This window comes from Chiloscyllium punctatum, chromosome 6 (assembly GCF_047496795.1).
Source record: "Chiloscyllium punctatum isolate Juve2018m chromosome 6, sChiPun1.3, whole genome shotgun sequence".
NCBI lineage: Eukaryota > Metazoa > Chordata > Chondrichthyes > Orectolobiformes > Hemiscylliidae > Chiloscyllium > Chiloscyllium punctatum.
In genome coordinates this window covers 6,873,140-6,896,868 of record NC_092744.1, presented here as the reverse complement: position 1 = coordinate 6,896,868, position 23,729 = coordinate 6,873,140, and the positions used below count along the sequence as shown (strand labels likewise).

The following is a 23,729-nucleotide window of genomic DNA, read 5'->3' as shown; positions in this document are numbered from 1 at the left end:
CTCTACCACCCAGCTTTGTATGGTCAACAAACCTGGCTGGAATACATTCTATTGTCTCATCAATGTCAATCACATAAATTATAAGTAGTGGATATCAACAGTAATTCTTGTGAAATGCTAAGGGATATCACTTGGCCACCTGCGAGCAGGAGAAGGGATCAATCATTTGGCAAAACATGCAATGGAAATTACACAAAGTATATAAGTAATCATAATTCACTAACTGCTATAGTTGGCTTTGATGAACGTCGGGGACGATGATTGAGAAGAATATCAACTGCACCAACAACCTCAGAGTTAATTGCCACAAGCAGAGCATCCGTGGTCTAGAATGAATGAAAATGTTACTCAACGTTTTAAAATTTATGTTTAAAACAATTACTGTAAAACACATTTAAGCAACAATAAATATTGGAACCTGGCAGCCATGGTCCAAGAGAAGCTGCAGGATATCCAGATTCTCATTTTCAATGGCAATGGTAACTGCATTTCTCCCCAGAACATCGACACAATTTATATTCAGCTCGCTGAATTTCTCATCAAGCAGCTTTTTGACCATGTAATTATCTCCTGAAGTGTACAAAAGTCACAAATGTTAAAAATTTATATAGTAAATAAACTCTGTATAGCACTAAAATAAAACATAGGCATTGCCTGGTGGTATAATCGCGAGACTATTAATCCCGGACCGAGGAAATGTTTTGGCAACCTGGATTCAAATCCTGCCATGACAAACAGTGGAATCTGAATTCAAAAATAATCTGGAAATAGGAAGTTAATGATGACCAGGAAACCACTAATGATTGCCTGCAGAAAAAAAAACCTCACCTGGTTCACTAATATCCTTTTGGAAAGGATGTCTGCCATCCTTAACTGGTTTGGCCTTCTCCAGACTCACAGCAATGTGGTTGACTGTTAACTGCCCTCTGGGTAATAAATGCTAGTCCAGCCACTGATGGCCACATCCCATGAATGAATTTTTTAAAAACAAAAAATAGGAGACATAGGCCTACCAGTCTGCACCACATTCAGTATCAGCAGTCACAATTTCTGACTTCACCTAATGAAGTCAGAATGCTCCAAAGCTTGTGATTTCAAATAAACTTGTTGGACTATAACCTGTGACTTCTGACTTTGCCCACCCCAGTCCAACACCAGCACCTCCCCATCATGGCTACCATCAATACAAACTGATGGGTCAAAGTGGAGGATCTTCAAAAAGATCATGCATATCGACGACCTCTTCCAACGAAGGTCCAGCCCTCCGAAAGTTTGCGATTTCAAATAAACCTGGTGGACTATAACCTAGTGTCATGTGACTTCTGACTTTGTCCATCCCAGTCCAACACCAGCACCTCCATATCACCCCAGTCGAATACCATAACCTCCACATCACATTCAGTATGATTACGGCTGATCATCCAACTCAGTGTCCAGCTCCTGTCTTCTCCCACTGTATTTTCAATAATTTTGGATGATGCTAAGGGCAGATAATGAGACATAACAGTGCTACAGAGTGGAATATAAAACTGTTATGTTTGAAAACTGCATCTAAAAATTAAAGTAACATTAAAGGGTCACATGACCTGTTCCAAAGTCTGCCCGATTACCCACTACCTGCTTCCACTTATTGCCTTCCCACCTACCTTCCCCCCAGCCCCATTCCCCACCCATCTATTTATCTCTCAACCCCTTCCCCTCCACATTCCTGAAGAAGAGCTTATGCCCAAAACATCAATGTTCCTGCTCTTCGGATGCTGCCCGACCTGCTGTGCTTTTCTACCACCACATTTTTTGACTCTGACTCTCCAGCATCTGCAGTCCTCACTTTCTCCTGACAGCAAGTCTGGATGAGCTGATTATTAGAGATTAAATGCAACGCAGATTTTTTTCACTGGGAATAAAGTGCAAGGTGCTTATACTTAACACTTAGTGGCAGCAACCAGTCTTCACTTGGGGGCATCACAGTAGCTCAGTGGTTAACACTGTTGCCTCACAGCACCAGTGACCTAAGTTCAATTCCAGCCTCAGACGACTGTCTATGTGGGACTTAGACATTCTCCCTGTGCCAATTCTCCCACAATCTAAAAGATGTGCAGGTTAGGGGGACTGGCTGTGCTACATTGTCCATAGTATCCATGGATGTGCATGCTAGGTGGATTAGCCATGGAAAATGGAGTTACAGGGATAGGGTAATGCTCTTCAGAGGGTAGGTGTGGGCTCAATGGGCTGCTTCCACACTGCAGAGATTCTATGAACTGTGTGCTTCAAAGTGTCCATTTACCAGCAAATTTGAAAGGAAGTTGGAGTCCCTGAGATAGCTAATCAGCATCTCTACCTGGATACAAGGCCCATGTGAATCACAGTTCAAGTGATAGGCTTTGACATGGGAAGGGTATTGAGAAAGTCATTGTGATAGTAGGTTCCTGAACTTTCTAAAGTAACACATGCAATCCAGTCTGGCAGGATGGCGGGGAGAGAGATAGAAAGAGAAAGAAAGAGAGAAAAGGTAGAAGCCAAAGATGTCCAAGATTCATAGCTGAAATGTAGGTGGAAACTCATCTCCAGATTGAAATCACCAGTTTTGCTCTGTTAAAACAAAGCTGGAAGATTTACCTAACTAGTGGTAGACAGAGAAGCTCAAGTCGTTCTCTCACCATAAAGGGCAGTTTTGGAGTTCGAAGTTACCAGACTGAGAAAGAAAGGGACATAAACCTTCAGGTGATAAGAATCATTTTGTTCTGGTTCTGGGAGAATCAAATGCCTACTTATAGAGTCATAGAGATGTACAGCATGGAAAAAGACCCTTTGGTCCAACCTGTCCACACCGACCAGATATCCCAACCCAATCTAAGGACAGTGTAGCACATATCTGTGAAGTGTGTTTTCTTGGTGTGTCAAATATAAAAAGGGGATATTCCACTGCATGATTTCAACTATAAGTTGCATACAAAGATTATATTTTGCTGGAGTGATTTTTATCTTGCTATCAGAACGGTGTTAACACATGAAACCTTGTTTCGTCTTGCTTCTAGCTATCAACTGGAAATTTGAATTTCTTAAAAGTTTCCAGTCTCTGGAGTTTGAACTAACACATTCCAATTAATGGAATCCTTCATGGATATTCCTTCTTTCAAACATTTTGCCACATCAAAAGGCTTGCAATAAATGCAAGCTGTTGTTAGTTTGCATGCATGAAGTTTGAATCCAAATATTCCAGCTCCATGACTAACTCATGAGACTATAATCCATGTAAGATGGTGACATTTTCAATACTTTATTACAATCCAGTTACGTACAATTAGCTTTACCTTTAAAGAGGAATACAAACTCATTTTAGCCACAAAACTTCACATTCTTAAAAAAAAACTTTATTGGATATTGAACAAATTAAATAAAGGGAGTACAGTTCAGTTAACAATCCAGCTTATGCAGAGATATGCTCTACCACTAGGTTTACTTCTTACCTCCCCAGAGAATTCTCTTTTATGATACATCACCTAACAATTTATTTACTTCAATAGAAAACATTCATATCCCTTTGAAAACATTTTTTTCTAAGTTCCTGAGAATAGCTCGAGCTGAGGGGAGGTAAAACTCTACCACGCCATCTCTCAACTGTGAATGCCTCACTCCCTTCTGTTCTGGTTAGTTTTCAATATTTCCAAGCAAACCTGTTGGCTCATTTTGCTGCCACAAGACTCAGTGAGGGCTATTGTACATACTTCCATTAGTTTCAAAGTTACCAATCTTCAAACTTCTGTTCCCTCACAAACTTCTAACTGAGATGAAGTCTCACATATATTCCATGTGATGAACAATGATTTTTTTTTGTTTGATTTACAGTGGAGGCCTAGTGAATGGTCATTTATTTTGGCTATTTCTTAGTGAGCCACATAAGGTCTAACTGCAGCTATTGAGATCAGATGGTTATGTGTCCCTTTATATAGCTTCAAAAAAACAGATGCTGGAAGTCAGAGTCGATAATATGTTAGCTGGAAAGGCAAAGCAGGTCAGGCAGCATCAGGGGAGTAGGAAAGTCAACATTTCAGGTAGAGACCATTCATTGGGACTAAGCTATATTTTTGATTTTTTACAAAGTGGGAGGGCCTTTTTAAAAATATTTTCCCTTTCATTTTGTTTTCAATTAGGTAATGCATTGTTTCTTGCCCTCCCTGTCTCTTATTCTGACTTTTAAGTGTCAAAAATATTAGCTGGCCCTTGGATGAAGAATAACACATATTCAGGGGTGGAGATTTCAGTTACGCACTTTCATGAGACAAAATACATCAACTCCAGAGCCACAGATGTCTTTGATATATAGAGGTCAGGACATCCATGAGGTACTGGCATCTAGGGTGTAGGAGTGGTCTTATTTCCTTTCCGTCTCTGCTACTGCACTGCTTCATTATTAAAGGGTTTGGATCAAAGCTCGATGCAGTTTGAACGGCTGGTAGGTAACTCTTCCCAGTCACGAATGTAAATGTGGCATTCTTCTAGGAGGGCTTTAGAATAACTTTAGCATTTTCACTGTCCTCCCCAGAAAACACTATATTTAATATTAAAAATCACACAACACCAGGTTATATAGTCCAATAGGTTTAATTGGAAGCACTAGCTTTGATTGCTGATCTTTCATCAGGTGATTGTGGAGTATAAAATTGTAAGACACAGAATTTATAGCAAAAGTTTACACATCTAGCAGTGTCTACTGTGACAGAGTTGTATGGAGTTGTCCTGAAAGCCAGGCAGTTTGCTACAAATAATGATCTATTTGATTAAATTAGATTACTTACAGTGTGGAAACAGGCCCTTCCGCCCAACAAGTCCACACCGACCCATTCCCCTACATTTACCCCTTCACCTGTTTGAGGTTTGGTAGTTCTTTAAAGACGAGCAACAACTGACAATTTCTGAGCACCGTCCTACAACTCATCCGTTTTATCCTCAATTACAAGGTCTTCACCTTTGACAACAGGTTCTTCATCCAGACACACGGTTCAACCACGGAGACCAATATGCCAACATCTTCAGGCACAAATCTGAACAAGACGACTTCTCTACGCAGGACCTCCAACCAAAACTATACACCAGGTACATCAATGACATTTTCTTCCTCTGGACCCATGGCAAGGAGTCACTGATATCAACAAGTTTCATCCCACCAAACTCACAACGGACTACTCTCTACCATCTCATTCTTGGACTCCTGTATCTCCATCAAGGATGGGCACCTCACTCTACCGCAAACCCACGGATAACCCCACAATGGACAAGCCCTACGCATCCACAGAATCTGTTCAGATGAGGAGGAACGTGACTAGCACCTGGTGTACTCAGGGGTGCTGTCATAAGAACGCGGTATGATGTGCAACTCATCAACCGCCAGTTCCGACGTGCCACAGCGAGGAACCGCAATGACCTCCTCAGGAGATAGACACGTGCTGCAACTAACAGGATGCCCTTTGTCGTGAGGTACGTCCCAGGAGCCGAAAAACTTTGCCATGTTCTTCACAGCCTGCAACGCATCATCAATGAGGATGAGCACCTTGTCAAGACCCTCCCCACGCTTCCACTTTTCGCATTTAAACAATGACCAAACCTCAAATAGTTTGCCACGTACAATGATCTATCTCATATGCTGCAGATAAGGATGCCCTGAGGCATGGTACATAGCGGAAACTGAGCAGAAGTTATGGCAATGGATGAATGGGCACCGCATAACAATGAACAGACAGGAGCGTTCTCTCCCAGTTGGAGGGCACTTCAGTGGCCAAGGACATTCGACCTCGGACCTTTGGGTGACCATCCTCCAAGGCGGACTTCAGGACAGGCAGCAGCGATAGCAGAGACTGATAGCTAAATCCGGTACCCATAGGGATGGCTTCAACCTGGACGTTGGGTTCATGTCACACTACAAGTGACCCCATTGCACTCCACCCACATACACACAATACAAGTTTGTGGGGTGAATTTGTACTTGCACAGTTACATTGTACTTTGCTCATAAACTGTATGAATCCATGTAAGATTCTGTTAATTCATTTTTTAGATTAGAATCAGTCTAAACATTATGGCACAGACAGCAGCACAGATCGGTGCTAATACCCAATACATTGTCTAGGCTGACACCAATTGTTAAAGTTCACTTGAGAATGTAACTTTTTTAAAAAGGTTTTGTGATTTACATATGAAAGAAGTGAAACTAACATGGTCATTCTAACAGATGAGAGACTTAACAAACAATCAAGGTATTTTTTCAATGTATAATGTCAGTTACATCACACTGTAAACTTTTGCTATAAATTCTGTGTCTTACAATCTTATACTCCATAACCACCTGATGAAGGTGCAGCCCTCTAAAAGCTAGTATTTCCAATTAACCTGGTGTTGTGTGATTTTTAACTTTGTACACCCTAGTCCAACTTTGGCATCTCTATATCATGACTATATTTAAGAGTTGAGATGCAGCGGAGGAGATACTTTTCAGCCATCCAAACAGAGTATTTATCACAGCTGATTTTCTTTGTATGTTTGTCAAGCTGGCTCTCCCACTGAACTCAGAGAACAAAGTGGAGGCAATGCCTGTATAATCTCTTTAGGGCTGTCATATGTTACTGTTAGCCCATGTCTCATTGCAGTATAGGAGTAATTAGATAGGGGAGACAGTGAAAGACTTTTTCCTAGGATGATGACATCAGCTTGTAGAAGAGGGCATAACTACAAATTGAGGGGTGATAGATTTAAGACAGATGTCAGAGGTAGGTTCTTTACGCAGAGAGTGGTAAGGGCGTGGAATGCCCTACCTGTTAATATAGTCAACTCAGCCACATTAGGGAGATTTAAACAATCCTTAGATAAGCACATGGATGATTTTGGGATAGTGTAGGGGGACGAGATGAGAATAGTTCACAGGTCAGTGCAACATCGAGAGCCAAAGGGCCTGTTCTGCGCTGTATCGTTCTATGTTCTATGAGTACTGTTAGAATGGCCACTTGGGCTTTTGTTGACCCAGAAAGAATGTTGTTGTCAAATGCTCAATGCAATAGTTTGTAAAAGGCAGGTGATCCAGCGTTGGATCCCATGGTTAATTTTGAGCGAGGTAGCTAGCAAGTCATAGGAAGATTGCAACATATTCTCTTTCAATATAAATGTGAGGACGAAGTTTTGATTGACCAGGACTGGGCTGATAGGATTCCAACTGTTTTGAGTTGGTGATTTGAAACAGACACTTTAAAAAATCTGAACTAGTGTCAAGAATGGCTGTGTGATTGCCCTCCTATGATTGAGGGTGTGTGTGTGCGTATATACGTGCACAGCAGGCTGCAAATACCCTGACTTAAATACAGGCAAAGGATTTCCAGTAGATAAGTTAAGACATGTGACTTCCAAGCATCCTAATGACGTTTCAAGTTCAGAAACCACTCATTTCTTTTCAAATGAACCAATATCCACGATCCTTTCAATATATTCTCAAAATGTTGGCAGTTTACAATATGTCTTAACATTTTATTAATAAATTTACTATTCATTTTGTGAATGATATTTTATCTAATAGGAATAGGCCATTCAACTCACACTTGCTGCTTCTAATTATTGAAGTCTGCATTCAGCACTAATTTTATTCAAGCATCACATTTAATTCCTGCGCATTTTCCAAGTCACACTTTGCAGAAAATAAAGAGTACCCTTTTAGCAGGAGTCATGTTAGGGACAAGGGCTAATATCTATAAATAAATGAACAACTAAATAGTTAAAGTAATGAATTACTGGTGGGAATATAGAGCTCGTTGTACCAGAATGACAGAGAGAGAGAGAGAAAGAGAGAGAGAGACACAGAGAGAGAAAAAGAGAGAGAGAGAAAAAGCTACTTAGGTTATTATCGTTTTTTTGAGCCAACTCATTTGTATACCCAAGTGTGACACCTGAAAAACTGCTACAGCTTTTCTCTTGAATAGCCTCTGAATTCTTAACGATTTCTGAATCAACTGCATCTGCAAAGGTTCCAGTGACACCACACGTGTTAGTGATGTGTGTGTGTCCACACACCACACCAGGACGCCAAATGAAAGCCATCTTGAACATCTGAAACTTTATCCTTCTATTGTCTCTTTCCCCACCCCAGCAAGAACTTTAATAAAGAAACTTGATTGATTTTTAACTTTTTCTAAACTCAATATAAGTATATACACTTGGTCACAATGCTAAGTGAATAAAGCGTTTAAATTCATGTTGCAACTAGTAGAATGGTGGAAAAAGAGAGACAGTGATTGCAACAAAATAAAAGTAGAATGCACAGAAACAACCAACAAATGATGAGGAAATGGTACCAAACAGAGTGCTAAATTAATCACTCCAAATAGTCCTCACAGATTCTTTCAGCTGCAATCTTGAATTCTACTATTACTGATACACAAATTACTGGAAAAAAATCTAAATAAAAATAATGATAAATAAGACACAAGATAAACATAGCACTGAAACAGCCATTATGTGTCTTAAAGATTTCCTTTTGAAGACCTGGTGTCACACTTAGGAAAATAGAATGAGATTCTGGGCTTTATCACTCTTCATTGAAGAAAAACAAGATGACAATTTTGATAGTTCACAGTCCACATTTATGCCTCAGTGCATGAGTTGCAAGGCGGATGCAGAGATGTTGCAGTGTGATTTGGACAGGCCGATTGAGTAGGCAAATGCATGTGGATAAATGTGACGTTATCTATCTTGGTAGAAAAAATAAGAAGGCAGATAATTATTTGAATGGCTGTAAATTGAGAGACAAGAATATTCAATGAGATGTGGGTGTTCTCATGCAAAGTTTACTGGAAGTATGCCTGCAAGTGCAGCAGGTAAACTGTATGTTGGCCTTCATAGTGAGAAAATTTGAGTACAGGAACAATTATTCAGGGCATTGGTAAGGCCACTCCGAGAAAGGTGTGCAGTTTCTGGTCTCCCTATCTGAAGAACGAAGTTCTTCCTAAAGAGGGAGTGCAGTGAAGATTTACCAGATTGACTTCTGGGATGGCAGGACTGACTTATGAGGAGAGCGCAAATTGGTTAGGATTGCATATATTGGAGTTTAGAAGAATGAGGGGTATCTTGTAGAAACATACAAAATTCTAACTGAATAGACATATTGAAAGATCTCCAGACAACAGGTCATAGTTAAGGATAATAGGTAATAATTTTCCGACTGAGGTGAGGGAAAAAATCTTCACCAAGAAAGTTCCGAGACTGAGGAATTCACTGTTACAGAAAGTGGTAGAGGCCAAAACGTTGTGTTTTCAAGGAGGAGGTAGTTTTAGCTCTTGTGGCTAAACTGACCTCAGTGGTGGGCAAGTTGTTGGAGGGAATCCTGAGGGACAGGATGTACATATATTTGGAAAGGCAAGGACTGATTAGGGATAGTCAACATGGCTTTGTGCGTGGGAAATCATATCTCACAAACTTGATTAAGTTTTTTGAAGTAGTAACAGAAGATTGATGAGGGCAGAGCACTGGATGTGATCCATATGGACTTCAGTAAGGCGTGCGACAAGGTTCCCCATGGGAGACTGATTAGCAAGGTTAGCTATCATGGAATACAGGGAGAACTAGCCATTTGGATACAGAACTGGCTCAAAGGTAGAAGATAGAGGGTGGTGGTGGAGGGTTGTTTTTCTAGACTGGAGGCCTGTGACCAGTGGAGTACCACAAGGATCGGTGCTGGGTCCTCTACTTTTTGTCATTTACATAAATGATTTGGATGTGAGCATATGAGGTACAGTTAGTAAGTTTGCAGATGACACCAAAATTGGAGGTGCAGTGGACAGCAAAGAAGGTTACCTCAGATTACAACAGGATCTGGACCAGATGGGCCAATGGGCTGAGAAGTGGCAGATGGAGTTTAATTCAGATGAATGTGAGGTGCTGCATTTTGGGAAAGCAAATCTTAGCAGGATTTATACACTTAATGGTAAGGTCCTAGGGAGTGTTGCTGAACAAAGAGACCTTGGAGTGCAGGTTCATAGCTCCTTGAAAGTGGAGTCGCAGGTAGATAGGATAGTGAAGGCGGCATTTGGTATGCTTTCCTTTATTGGTCAGAATATTGAGTACAGGAGTTGGGAGGTCATGTTGCGGCTGTACAGGACATTGGTTAGGCCACTGTTGGAATACTGCGTGCAATTCTGGTCTCCTTCCTATCGGAAAGATGTGGAAGTCCAGAACTAGACGGCACAGGTTTAGGGTGAGGGGGAAAGATATAAAAGAGGCCTAAGGGGCAACTTTTTCACGCAGAGGGTGGTACGTGTATGGAATGAGCTTCCAGAGGATGTGGTGTAGGCTGGTACAATTGCAACATTTAAGAGGCATTTGGACGGGTACATGAATAGGAAGGGTTTGGAGGGATATGGGCCGGGTGCTGTCAGGTGGGACTAGATTGGGTTGGGATATCTGGTCAGCATGGACAGGTTGGACCGAAGGGTCTGTTTCTATGCTGTACATCTAGGACTCTATGAGCAAGGGATTATGGGGGGGGAAGAATTGGATTAGGGTAATGAGCTCAATGATCAGCCATGATTATGTTGAATAGCAGGGCATGCTCAAGGGGTCAAATGGCTGACGTCTGCTCCTACCTTCTGTGTTTCTATGTAAGCCCAGAGTTTGGCAAATTAAGGACCTCATAGCCTATATTTTAAAAATTTGCAGATGTCTCCAGCATTAATGGAACTTCCACTCACCTAAGTTTTAATCTCTTGACCACAGTTAAAAAAAATCTAAATTGACATTAATAACACAGGGAACATACTTATACTACCACAACAGCTACCAGCTACAAGGACAATGAGGTAGATTACACTGACAAGATCCCTTCCAAGCCACACATCATTTTGACTTGGAACTACAACACACTGGTTCTTCACTGTGGCGGAGCAATACTCTGCAATTTTTTACCCACAGCATGTGGGTGTAGCTACAGCAAGTGAACTACAGTGGGTAGAGAAAACAGCTCACCACCACTTATTAAGGCCAATTAGAGATAGGCAACAAATATTGGCTTAGTCACCAACACTCACATCCAATGAAAGTATAAGAAAAAATACAATCTTCTTGGATCATCACATAATTGAAAACCTACAATAAGGAAACGTTATTTATTTTCTCATTAAAAATTGTGGTAAGCTATACCCAGAGATACTAGGTCAAATCACGCCACTGTAATTAAGAACCTGCAAGATCAAAAGAAAGTCAGCAATTCACCATCTGCATAATCTGATTAATATTGTTGGCTCCCTATGAATAACAGGGAACCGAAATTCATTTGCTGACCATTTAAAGTTCTTTTGGTAGGGTGTGTTTTTTCACAATGCATTCAACCAGCTGGGTGATTTCTGAAGTCAGAAAGAAAATACTGTGGATACAGGGAATCCAAAATAAAAACAGAAAAGTGTTGGTCTGGCAGCGCCAGTATACACAGATTTAGACCTAATGAATCTTCTTCAGAGTCATTCCTCTTTAGACAGCACTGTGGATCTACCTACAGCAAATGGATTGGAGTAGTTCTAGAAGGCAGCACACCAGCACCTTCTCAAGGTGGAATGGACAAGTGCTGGCCCAACCAGCAAAACTCCCATCCTGTGAAGGAATAAAGAAAGAACAAAATTTCTGAAGTCAGCTATGAATTAATGGATTTGGAAGATATATATATACTGACAGATATCCTTCCCAAGAAAACATTAATGAACCAAATTATCAATCGTTTAACTGATATAATTGCAATACGGAGGTTAATTTTACATTCCAGATTTACATTCCATGACAGGATTTGAGCCCAGTGCAATACCAATGAAATTCCAAGTTCAGTGGACATTGCCATTTCTAGACACAAAGCGTGGTAGAGGTTTAAAACTCTTCTACAAACGGCAATGGACGCTAGATCGTTTGTTAATAAAAAAAATTATCTATCTCTGATTTAAAATTAAGTTAAGGCATTAAGGGGTTTGGGTCAAAGGCATGCAACGTAGAGATAGGCCTCAGATCTGGATGGTGAAACAGACCTGAGAGTCTGAACAGCCCATTCTTCCTATATCTCTAATAAAACAGTGAGATTCCAAGTTCAGTGACATTGCCAACCTTCCACCATCTTCCCACAATGATAAACCATAAATTTATTTATTAAGTCATCTGTACCATTCAGTTGGAAGACTGTTGGGTCATATGGTCTTTATGATTCAGTTACTGCAAACAAAAACAGTCCTAAAATGCACATAACTCATACACTGCCCTTGCATAAACATTGGCAGAAAATATTCTCTCCCGCCCACTATTCTCTATGTTAAATGCACAATTCATCATTGGAAATGACTTCTGACTATAAACAATTCTGGTGGTTGCAGAATTTCCAAAAAGCTTTTATCTTTGGCCTTGATGTGTGTGCGCGCGCCTTGTTTACCATCTCCAATTTTGTCACATTCTATGGCAGCAGGAAGTGGCTGGGGTTGTGGTCAAAGTTTATCAGAATGAAAAATAAAACAGAAACAATTGTTTTTTTCCCTCTTGACCAATCTCTTAGAAATTGGAAAAGTGGAAACCACAGGTCAGTGCTCTTTAATGAGTGAGTAAATCACACTTTCACCAACATTTTCCTGAGACAAGGAATTTGATGTCCTCCCTTGGAATCCCACATCCCCCCAAGAGGACAGCTCCCCGCGTGGGTCAAGGAGGACAGAGAGCATTGAGAGTTGGGGTAGTGAGGGAGTGAGAGAGCAGGAATGGGGAGTGAGAGCAGGAAGGGTGACTGAGGGGGTGCGAAGGGGTGAATGTGGGGTTGGGGTTGGGGTTGGGGTAGGGGACAGGAGTGGGTGGGGTGCAGGCAGTAAAAGAAGTGCGTGAGTGAGAGTTGATTAGTTGGAGGGATTGGAGTAGGTTGGAGTTCGGCGTTTGAAGGTTTTGGGGACAGTGATGTTTGGGGGGGTGGCAAGTTTGAAGCGTTCGGGATGGTGGTGAGGGTGAAGCTTTCGGGGGAGGGGCGGCGAAGTTGAAGGGTTCGGGGCTCGGGGGCAGGGGCTCACGGGGACGGCGAGGGTGAAGGGCTCAGGGGTGGGGATGGTGAAGGCTACAGGGGAGGGGATGGTGAAGGCTACAGGGGAGGGGCGGCGAGGGTGAAGCGGAAGAGGGTGAAGGTATTAGGGTGCCGGGGGTAAAGAGTTGGGGTATGAAGGATTGGGGGAGGGGAGTTGAGTGAAGAGAAGAATTTGGAAGGGTGGAGTGGGTGAGAGATAGGGGGTTTGGGGGGTGAACGGTAATCAGGTTTTGGGTAAAGGGGTTTGGAGTGAAGGGTAAGGGGACTGGGAGTGAAAGTTGGGGGGTAGGGGAGGTGAAGGTTTTAGGGGATGAAGGAGTTGGGTAATGATGGGTTGGGGGGGTGAAGTATAAATGGGTTTGCGGGGTGAAGTGTGGAAGGCAGGGGAGGTGATGAGGTTGGGGGGGGGGGGAGGTGATGAGGTGGGGGGGGAGGTGATGAGGTTGGGGGGGGGGGGAGGTGATGAGGTGGGGGGGGAGGTGATGAGGTTGGGGGGGGGGGGAGGTGATGAGGTTGGGGGGGGGGGAGGTGATGAGGTGGGGGGGGGGGGGGAGGTGATGAGGTTGGGGGGGGGGAGGTGATGAGGTTGGGGGGGGGGGGAGGTGATGAGGTTGGGGGGGGGGGGAGGTGATGAGGTTGGGGGGGGGGGGAGGTGATGAGGTTGGGGGGGGGGGGAGGTGATGAGGTTGGGGGGGGGGGAGGTGATGAGGTTGGGGGGGGGGGAGGTGATGAGGTTGGGGGGGGGGGGAGGTGATGAGGTTGGGGGGGGGGGGGGGAGGTGATGAGGTTGGGGGGGGGGGGGGAGGTGATGAGGTTGGGGGGGGGGGGGGGAGGTGATGAGGTTGGGGGGGGGGGGGGGGGGAGGTGATGAGGTTGGGGGGGGGGGGGGGGGGGAGGTGATGAGGTTAAGGGGGAATCTGCCGGTTGTTGATACGGCGAGCGTGCCCCGTTCCCAAGCGGGCCTTACCTTTCTCACACGCCAGAAGGAAGAGCTTCTCATCGATGGTGGTCTCCTCCTTGACCTGCCGCACATCCTTCAGTGTCAGGTATTTGTTGGGTGAGGAGGACTCGGTGCTTTGGTAGAGACTGGCCATTGTTCACCCCCCCTCCTCCCGCCTCTCGGGGCGGCCAGTACGAGCGGCGGAAAACCGCCCCTCCGCCCGCGCGCCCACTGACCCGGCTCTGACCCTCCCCCCCCCCCGGGCCCCGGCTCGCGCCGCTGCCGTGCGCCCGTCACATTCACCGCCTTCTGTCCCTTTGGTTCGTGCCCGAGCCCCTGGGAGAAGATGTCTCCCGGTTTTATAAAAAAAAACTGAAAAGCAATTTATTATTTTTATCATCGGAGCAAAGCGCCGACGAGACTGCTGCGCGCATGTGCATTCCCGCTATCCCAGTGTCTTCTTTCCGTCGTCGTACTGTTAATTTTTCCACAAAAAAATGAAGGGGGGAATCTCCAGAGAAACCTGTAAAATTCCGACAGGACTAGTCAGGGTAAATGATGTTCCCAATGACCAGGGGGTCACCGTGCAAGGACGTGGACTTCGAACATTTCAGACTGAGGTGAGGAGCCATGTCTTCACCCAGAGTGGTGAGCCTGTGGAATTCTCTACCACCGAAAGCCATTGAGGCCAAAATGTTGACTGTTTTAAAGGAGTGAGGTATAGGTCTCACGGTAAAAGGGATCAAAGGATATGGGGAGAAAGTGGAAGCAGGGGACCGAGTGGGAGGATCATTCATCATCATCATCATCATCATTAAAGTAAATCCATAGAGGCCAGTATGCCATCAACCAGCCACCCTTTATTTACACAAACATAGTACTTGAAACTGGAAGATTTCCTTGGAGCTTGTCCCCAACTTGAGAAGAATCCCTGAGACTCCTGTTGATATCATTGGCGCTGGTTAACAACCCCAATTGGAAACTCATACTCAACAAGATTCATCTGGCCAACCTCATTCCAATCACTACAATCATACTAAATGGTACAGCAAATTTGAAGGGCCAAATTGTCGACTTTTTTTTCCTACTTTTTTTTCTGTTTCGTTTTTTCTCTCACACTTTTCTTACTTCCTCTTTACTCATGGGTTTTTTAATTCTATCTGTGTCTCTGTTTCAGTGCAGACGCAATGAGCTGAATGGTCTCCTTCTGTACCATAACAATTGTGTGATCGTCTTGCATGTCATCTGTCACTCCGTGACTGTTTTTTGCCTGTCTCTCTCTCTCTCTTTTTTAAAGAATTTCCACGTTCCATCTCTTTCTGTACTCCCTGTAATTTCACACTTTCAGTTTTGTGCAGGTGAAAACCTAGATGTTTCCCTTAGGTTATTGAAAGGTCTCCTTTATTCTTTGAAATTTTGTTCTTACAATATGAGGAAGGTAGTGAGCTGTGACTGAGGAGGAATCTAGGAAGACTTGGCTGGCTCGTCACAACTGAAAAAGGGATTGTGGAGAACCCTGAGTTCAACAGGAACAGCATCTAACCATTTTGGGAGTGGCCATTTTGGATAGGGGCTGTGAAGTCAAAGTGTGAATTTTGATGAGCATCAGGTTTTGCTGAGCAGGACAAGCAGCATCAAGGTATGTAAAGATAAGATTTTTCATTTTCTTTCAGAGTCATAGAGATGTACAGCATGGAAACAGACCCTTCTGTTCATGCCAACCAGATATCCCAACCCAATCTAGTCCCACCTGCCAGCACCCGGCCCATATCCCTCCAAACAATTCCTATTCATATACTTATTCAAATGTCTTTTAAGTGTTGCAATTGTACCAGCCTCCACCACTTCCTCTGGCAGCTTATTCCATACACGTACCACCCTCTGTGAAAATGTTGCCCCTTAGGTCTCTTTTATATCTTTCCCCTCTCACCCTAAACCAATGCCCTCTAGTTCTGGACTCCCCAACCCCAGGGAAAAGACCTTCTCTATTCACCCTATCCATGCCCCTCATAATTTGTAAACTTCTATAAAATCACCCCTCAGCCTCCAACACTCCAGGGAACACAGCCCCAGCCGGTTCAGCATCTCCCTATAGCTCAAATTCTCCAACCTGGCAACATCCTTGTAAATCTTTTCTGAACCCTTTCAAGTTTCACAACACCTTTCTGATAGGAAGGAGACCAGAATTGCATGCAGTATTCCAACAGTGGCCGAACCAATGTCCTGTATAGCCACAACATGACCTCCCAACTTCTGTACTCAATACTCTGATAAAGGAAAGCATACCAAACGTCTTTTTCACGATTCTATCTTCCTGCGACTCCACTTTCAAGGAGCTATGAACCTCCACTCCAAGGTCTCTTTGTTCAGCAACACCTTACCATTTAGTGTATAAGTCTTGCTAAGATTTGCTTTCCCAAAATGCAGCACCTCACATTTATCTGAGTTAGAAATTCCATCTGCCACTTCTCAGCCCATTGGCCCATCTGATCAGGATTCTGTTGTAATCTGAGGTAACCTTCTTCGCTGTCCAGTACACCTCCAATTTTGGTGTCATCTGCAAACTTACTAACTATACCTCTCATGCTCGCATTCAAATCATTTATATAAATGACGAAAAGTAGAGGACCCAGCACCGATCCTTGTGGCACTCTGTTGGTCACACGCCTCCAGTCTGAAAAACAACCCTCCAACCCCACCCTCTATCTTCTACCTTTGAGCCAGTTCTGTATCCAAATGGCTAATTCCCCCTGTATACCGTGAGATCTAACCTGGCTCACCGGTCTCCCATGGGGAACCCTGTCAAACGCCTTACTGAGGTCCATATCGATCACATCTACTGCTCTGCCCTCATCAATCCTCTTTGTTACTTCTTCAAAAAATTCAATTAAGTTTGTGAGACATGATTTCCCACGCACAAAGCCATGTTGACTATCCCTAATCACACCTTGCCTTTCCAAATATATGTACATCCTGTCCCTCAGGATTCCTTCCAATAACTTGCCCACCACCGACGTCAGGCTCACTGGTCTATAGTTCCCTGGCTTGTCCTTACTACCCTTCTTCAACAGTGGCAACATGTTAGCCAACCTCCAGTCTTGAGGCACCTCACCTGTGACTATCGTTGATACAAATATCTCAGCAAGAGGCCCAGCAATCACTTCCCTAGCTTCCCACAGAGTTAGGGTACACTTGATCAGGTCCTGGGGATTTATCCACCTTTATGCATTTCAAAACATCCAGCACTTCCTCCTCTGTAATATGGACATTTTTCAAGATATCACCATCTATTTCTCTACATTCTATATCTTCCATGTCCTTTTCCACAGTAAATACTGATGCAAAATATTCATTTAGTATTTCCCCCATCTCCTGCAGCTCCACACAAAGGCAGCCTTGCTGATCTTTGAGGGGTCCTATTCTCTCCCTACTTACCCTTTTGTCCTTAATGTATTTGTAAAAACCCTTTAAATTCTCCTTAACTCTATTTGCCAAAGGTCCATGTCCCTTTTTGCCCTCCTGATTTCCCTCTTAAGTGTATTCCTACTGCCTTTGTACTCTTCTAAGGATTCACTCGATCTATCCTGTCTATTCCTGACATATGCTTCCTTCTTTTTCTTAACCAAATCCTCAATTTTTTTAGTCATCCAGCATTCCCTATACCTACCAGTCTTTCCTTTAACCCTAACAGGAATACACTTTCTCTGGATTCCTGTTATCTCATTTCTGAAGGCTTCCCATTTTCCAGCCATCCCTTTACCTGTGAACATCTGCCCCCAATCTGCTTTGGGAAGTTCTTGCCTAATATCGTCAAAATTGGCCTTTCTCCCATTTAGAGCTTCAACTTTTAGATCTGGTCTATCCTTTTCCATCACTATTTTTACTTTATTAGATTTATTCTAATCGTTACTAGAGGGCGGTTGCATGCTCCTCCTGTGAGATGTAGGAGATCAGGGAGAATTCAATTGTCCCTGACAACTGTGTCTGCAGGAAGTATGTCCGCTTGCAGCTCCTCGCAGAGTGCGTTGTAGGTTGGCAGTAGGTTGCAGCAGTGGTTTTATAGATTGGAGCTTCAGGGATGTGGCCACACCAAAGGTTCAGCCAGATAGATGGGTGACCATCAAGAGAAGCAGGCAGGTACTGCAGGAATTACCTTTGGCCATTCCAGTCTCAAACAAGTATTTTGTTTTGGATAATGTTGCGGCGACGGTGGAAGGGAGGTGGTGGGGGAGGGTGTGGCTTCTCAGGGGAAAGCGCCAGCAGCAGCCAGACCAGTGGCACCACAATTGGTTCTGTTGTACAGCAGGGAGGGTCAAAGTGTAAGCAAGCAGTAGTGATAGGGGATTCTATAGTCAGGGGCACAGATTGGCATTTCTTTGGCTGCTAGCAAGACTCCAGGATGGTGTGTTGACTCCTTGGTGCCAGGGTCAAGGATGGCTCTGAGTGTGCACAGGACATTCCAAAGAGCAGTAGGTCAGCATGTGGAGTTAATTTTTTTTTTTTTTCTTTCTCTTTCTTTTCTTTTCTTTTTTTTTCTTCTTTTTTTTTTTCTTTTTTTTTCTTTTTTGTGGCCAGTCACAACTCCAGGGTGTTGGTGGACACCGCGTGCTCCTTCTCCAAGGACACCCGGGGCATGTGGAGTTATTGAGGAGTAGGAACAAGTTTTGTCAAATAAGTCCAATCAGAAGAACAGACAGGGGCATCCAATCAGAAGAACAGACAGGGGCAGGTTAATATGAGCTGACAGTTTGAAGTGTATTTATTTAAATGCAAGGAATATAACAGGTGAGGCAGTTGAGTTTAAAGTCTCAACTAACAACTACAATGTTCTAGCCATTTTAGAAGCTTGGCTGGGAGAAGGACGGGACTAGCAGTTCAACTTTCCAGAGTTTTGATTTTTCAGGCCTGATGGAGATGGATGTAAAAGGGTGGAGGAGCTGCATTACTGATTAAGGAAAATGTCACAGTTGCATGAAGAGAGAACATCTAATCACCATGAAGAACAAATATGAAAGAAGATGTAAAGATGTAAAAACATCAGAGTTGTCATAGTCACAAAAACAGAAAGTGCTGGAAAACCTCAGCAGGTCTAGCAGCATCTGTGGAGAGAAATCAGAGTTAACTTTGTGAGTCTGGTGAGCCTTCTTCAAAGCCGATGGTGGCTTGAAAAAAGTCAGTTTTTAAGTAAAAGATAGATTGGGGAGAGGGGGGTAAGGAGTAAATTATAAGTGGAGAGAGAGCCCTCCTCGGATGCTGCCTGAACTGCTGTGCTTTTCCAGCACCACTAATCCAGAATCTGGTTTCTAGCATCTGCACTCATTGTTTTTACCTAAGAAAGAAAAACAGTTAGACAGACAAAGGAGTGGGTAAAGGTCAGCCTAGGCAAACGAATGAATAGCTGCTAATGGGGACTCGTAGTGGCTAACAATGGGTTGTGTGTAATACCAGACTATGTGATAACAAGGCCTGGTATGTTAGGAATGGGGTTAGGACATGGGAGAAGATGCCTCAAGCCTTAAAATTATTGAACTCAATGTTAAAACCAGAAATCTGTAGAGTTCCCAAGTGATAAAAGAGATGCTGTTCTTCCTGCTTGCCCTGAGCTTCACTGGAGCACTGCAGCAAGTCTGAGACAGAGAGGTTGGCCAGGGAATAAGGCAGTGTGTTAAACTGTCAGACCACTGGAAGCTCAGGGTCCTTTTTGTGAACAGAATGTAGGTGTTCTGCAAAGCGGTCGCCTAGTCTATGCTTCATTTACCCAATGTAGAGGAGATTATATTGTGAGCAGCGAATACAGTGGACCAGATTGAGTGAAGTGCAGGTAAAGCCTGGACACTATGGGGCAATTCAGCATCGCTAATCCATCTAATCTTCACATCTTTGGACTATGGGAGGAAACCGGAACACCCAGAGGAAACCCATGCAGACACGAGAAAAATATGCAAAGTCCACAGGCTTGAGACAATGTTGAGTCATTATTCAAGGATGGATGATTTGCTGGTGAAGAGTGCACTCCTGATTTTAGACTAGATCATTGATGATCCAGCTTAAGATGTTTTGGCGAAGATGACCCCATCCTGAGGAACAACTGCATCCATACCTTGGAGGATAATCATTGTAGCTTTAAGAACCGCAACTATCTTCTATGTATCAGTATGATCCCAATGACTGGAGGTTACTTTCCCTTGTTTTGTGGTATTCCTGGATACCATGCTGAATTAAAGGATACTTTAGTGCAAAAGATTCTTGCTTCATCTCTATGGAGTGAATGCGTGTCATTCATAGAGTCACAAAGATGCACAGCACGGAAATAGACCCTTTGGTCCAACGCGTCCATGCCAACCACATATCCTAATCTAATCCCATTTGCCAGCATTTGGCCCATATCCGTCTAAACCCTTCCTATTCATATACCCATCCAGATGCCATTTAAATGTTGCAATTCTACCAGCCTCATCACTTCCTGTGGCAAAAACGAGGTTAAAAACAATGACTGCAAATGCTGGAAACCAGATTCTGGATTAGTGGTGCAGTTCAGGCAGCATCCAAGGAGCTTCGAAATCGATGTTTCAGGCAAAAGCCCTTCATCAGGAAAAACTCCACACATGCACCACTCTCTGTGTGAAAAGGTTTTCTTTAGGGTCATTTTAACTTTATCCCCTCTCACCCTAAACCTATGCCCTCCAGTTCTGGACTCACCCACCCATGCAAAAGACCTTGTTTATTTACCCTATCCATGCCCCTCATGATTTTATAAACTTCTATAAGGTCACCCCTCAGCCTCCGATGCTCCAGGGAAACAATGTAATAATTTTGAGATTGGAAGAATGTAATTTTTTGTTGGGGAAATAATTAAATGTCAGAATTCAACTTTGACAGATAAACTCTTATTTATAGCCTTTGCTTTTCTTCCATTAAGATATTTTCATCATTACGTGTTTTGAGGATGGCCTAGTGATATTAACACGAGACTATTATTCCAACAACTCAGACAAAGTTTTGGGGACCTGGGTTCAAATCCCACCATGACAGATGGTGGAATTTGAATATGATAGAAAAATGGAATTAAGAGTCTAATGCTGACCATTGACGATTGTTAGGAAAAACCATTATTTAACTAATGTCCCCTAGGAAAGGAAATCTACCTACATGTGACTCCAGACCCACACCATTGTGGTCGACGCTCAAATCCCTCTGGGCAATTAGGGATGGGCAAGAAATACTGGCCTAGCCTGTAATGCTTACAGCTTATAAATGAATTTTTAAAAATTTGTCCATCATTAAAATATATTTGTGGGACATCTCTGCTCAGTGGATGATCCTAGATGTCACCAAGCGCAGCCTCATGTTTCAGAGAAATAAAGACTATTTTGTTAAAGTTCTCTGATTTGCAGGCATTTTGGGACCTCAGACTTTATCTCCCACTGTCATATTTTTTTATGACACTTTTATCTTAATAATTCAAAAGTCCACATTCAGATGGAGATGCAGTTCAACACTAATAAGTGTGAGATGATCCATTTAGGGACGTCAAACCGTAAAAGGGAATACACAATAAATGGATATATACTGAGATGGGTAGATGAAGTGAGAGAACTTGCGATGCAAGTGTACAGGTCCATAAAGGTAGCAGTATTAGAGGCATAGAGTTGTACAGCATGGAAACAGACCCTTCAGTCCAATGCATCCGTGCCGAACATACATTTCAATCTGACCGAGACCAATTTGTCAGCATTTGGTTCACATCTCTCTGAACCCTTCCTATTCATATACCCATCCTGATGCCTTTTAACTGTTGCAATTGTGCCTGCCTCCACTAAATCTGCAGTTTCTTTGTCCCCACCACTTCCTCTGGAAGCTTGTTCCATGCAAGCACCACCATCTGCATGAAAAAGTTACCCTTCATTTCCTTTTTAAATCTTTCCCCTCTCACCTTAAAACCTATGTCCTCTAGATTTGGACTCCCCCAACCCAGGAAAAAGACCTTGGCTACTCCTGCTATCCATGCCCCTCCTTGATTTTATAAACCTCTCAGCCTCCGACACTCCAGGGAAAAAAGCCCAGACTATTCAGCCTCTCTCTCAACCTCAAACTCCCCAGATCTGGCAACATCTTTGTAAATTTTCTCTGCACTCTCTAAAATTTAACAACATTCTTCTAATAGAAGAGCAACCAGAATTGTACACTGTATTCTAAAAGTACCCTCACCAATGTTAGGGTGAGGGTACTTATGTACAGTTCTAACCCTAACCCTAACCCTAACCCTCACCAATGTCCTATACAAGCACAGCATGACCTCCCAGAGTACTCAATGCTCTGACCAATGCTTTTTTCACCAAATAGGACTGCAGATGCTGGAGATCAGACCTGAAAATCTGTTGCTGGAAAAGCGCAGCAGGTCAGGCAGCATCCAAGGAACAGGAGAATCAACGTTTTGGGCATAAGCTCCTGAAGAAGGGCTTATGCCCGAAACGTCGATTCTCCTGCTCCTTGGATGCTGCCTGACCTGCTGTGTTTTTCCAGCAACACATTTTCAGCTTTCTTCACCAAATAACCTGAGTAACGACATGGTGCACATTCCTTATATTTACAATCTACACTGTAATGTAGTTAAACCATTATAATTTCTATTATAAATATTATACCATGATGTCAGGGAGTTAGAAATTGAAAAGCACTAATTTAAGATGACAACAAAGAGGGAGAGGTTTTGAGTTTGCTAGTATAGTGGCTGCTAAAACGTTGAAACAATCCCACAAAGAATCCCACAAAGAAGTGGAATTCACACACTAAAGAAAAAGTGGATAAACGGCTTAAAATGAAAAGGCTATGGGATAGAAAGTGGGGATGTATCTAAATAGCCAACTCTTTCAGATGGTTCCCATAAATATGATAGCCCTCTTCTGTGGTTCTACTGTTCTCACTTTAACCATATTCCGCTGTGTAGCATAATTGCAATTGGTTACTATATATTAGCCCTTGTTATTATTAACTATTGGGTGTCAGTTAGCTCAGTTGCCTGGGTAGCTAATGTCTTTTAAAATTATGCCAATAGCATTGGTTCAATTCCTGTTTCAGCTGAGGTAGACTTTGAAACTGTTTCTTTGCTCTTCCTCCATGAAAGGAAGATTGTAAAGAAGGCATGTGGCATGCTCTCTTTCATTGACAGAGGTACAGAATACAAAGGAGGGATATAATGATGAAACTGTATAAGACACTGGTGAGGGAACAACTGGAGTATTATGTACAGTTCTAACCCTAACCCTAACCCGAACCCTAATTGGGGAAGAGGAAACTATGGTGTGATTAGACATGAGTTAGGAAGCATGGATTGGGAGCAATTATTCCATGGTAAAGGCACTATAGACATGTGGAGACTGTTTAAGGAACAGTTGTTGTAAGTGATGAATAAATAAGTCCCTCTGAGACAGGCAAGAAATGGTAAGATAAAGGAACCGTGGATGACGAGAGTGGTGGAGCTTCTCGTCAAAAGGAAAAAGGTAGCTTACATAAGGTGGAGGAAGCTAGGGTCAAGCTCAGCTCTAGAGGATTACAGGCAGGCGAGGAAGGAGCTCAAAAATGGTCTGAGGAGAGCCAGGAGGAGGCACAAGAAAGGCTTTGGATTAGGGAGAACACAAAGGCATTTTACACTTATGAGAGGAATAAGAGAATGGTCAAAGAAAGAGTAGGGCCGATCAGGGATCGCATAGGGAATTTGTGTGTGGA

The 23,729-nt window shown here is 43.2% G+C and overlaps 1 protein-coding gene and 1 long non-coding RNA gene across 8 annotated transcripts in view; one reads left to right on the top strand and one right to left on the bottom strand.

Moving 5' to 3' along the window:
- trpc1 (transient receptor potential cation channel, subfamily C, member 1) overlaps positions 1–14,235 on the bottom strand; it is a 94,600-nt gene extending 80,365 nt beyond the window's left edge. For all 5 annotated transcript variants that reach the window (XM_072571976.1, XM_072571978.1, XM_072571981.1 and 2 more), the window contains exons 1-3: positions 14,031–14,235; positions 419–570; positions 225–326 (exon numbers count right to left, since the gene is read on the bottom strand). In XM_072571976.1, the coding sequence (XP_072428077.1) occupies positions 225–326; positions 419–570; positions 14,031–14,157 (381 nt within the window). In that variant the 5' untranslated portion in view covers positions 14,158–14,235. The remainder of the gene's footprint in view (positions 1–224; positions 327–418; positions 571–14,030) is intronic.
- LOC140478692 (uncharacterized) overlaps positions 13,999–23,729 on the top strand; it is an 81,237-nt gene continuing 71,506 nt past the window's right edge. For 2 of the 3 annotated variants that reach the window (XR_011960843.1, XR_011960842.1), the window contains exon 1: positions 14,199–14,623. This is a non-coding gene — a long non-coding RNA (uncharacterized lncRNA). Of the gene's footprint in view, positions 14,110–14,198; positions 14,624–23,729 lie in introns of those variants that run through there. The other variant, XR_011960844.1, reaches the window with a different exon arrangement.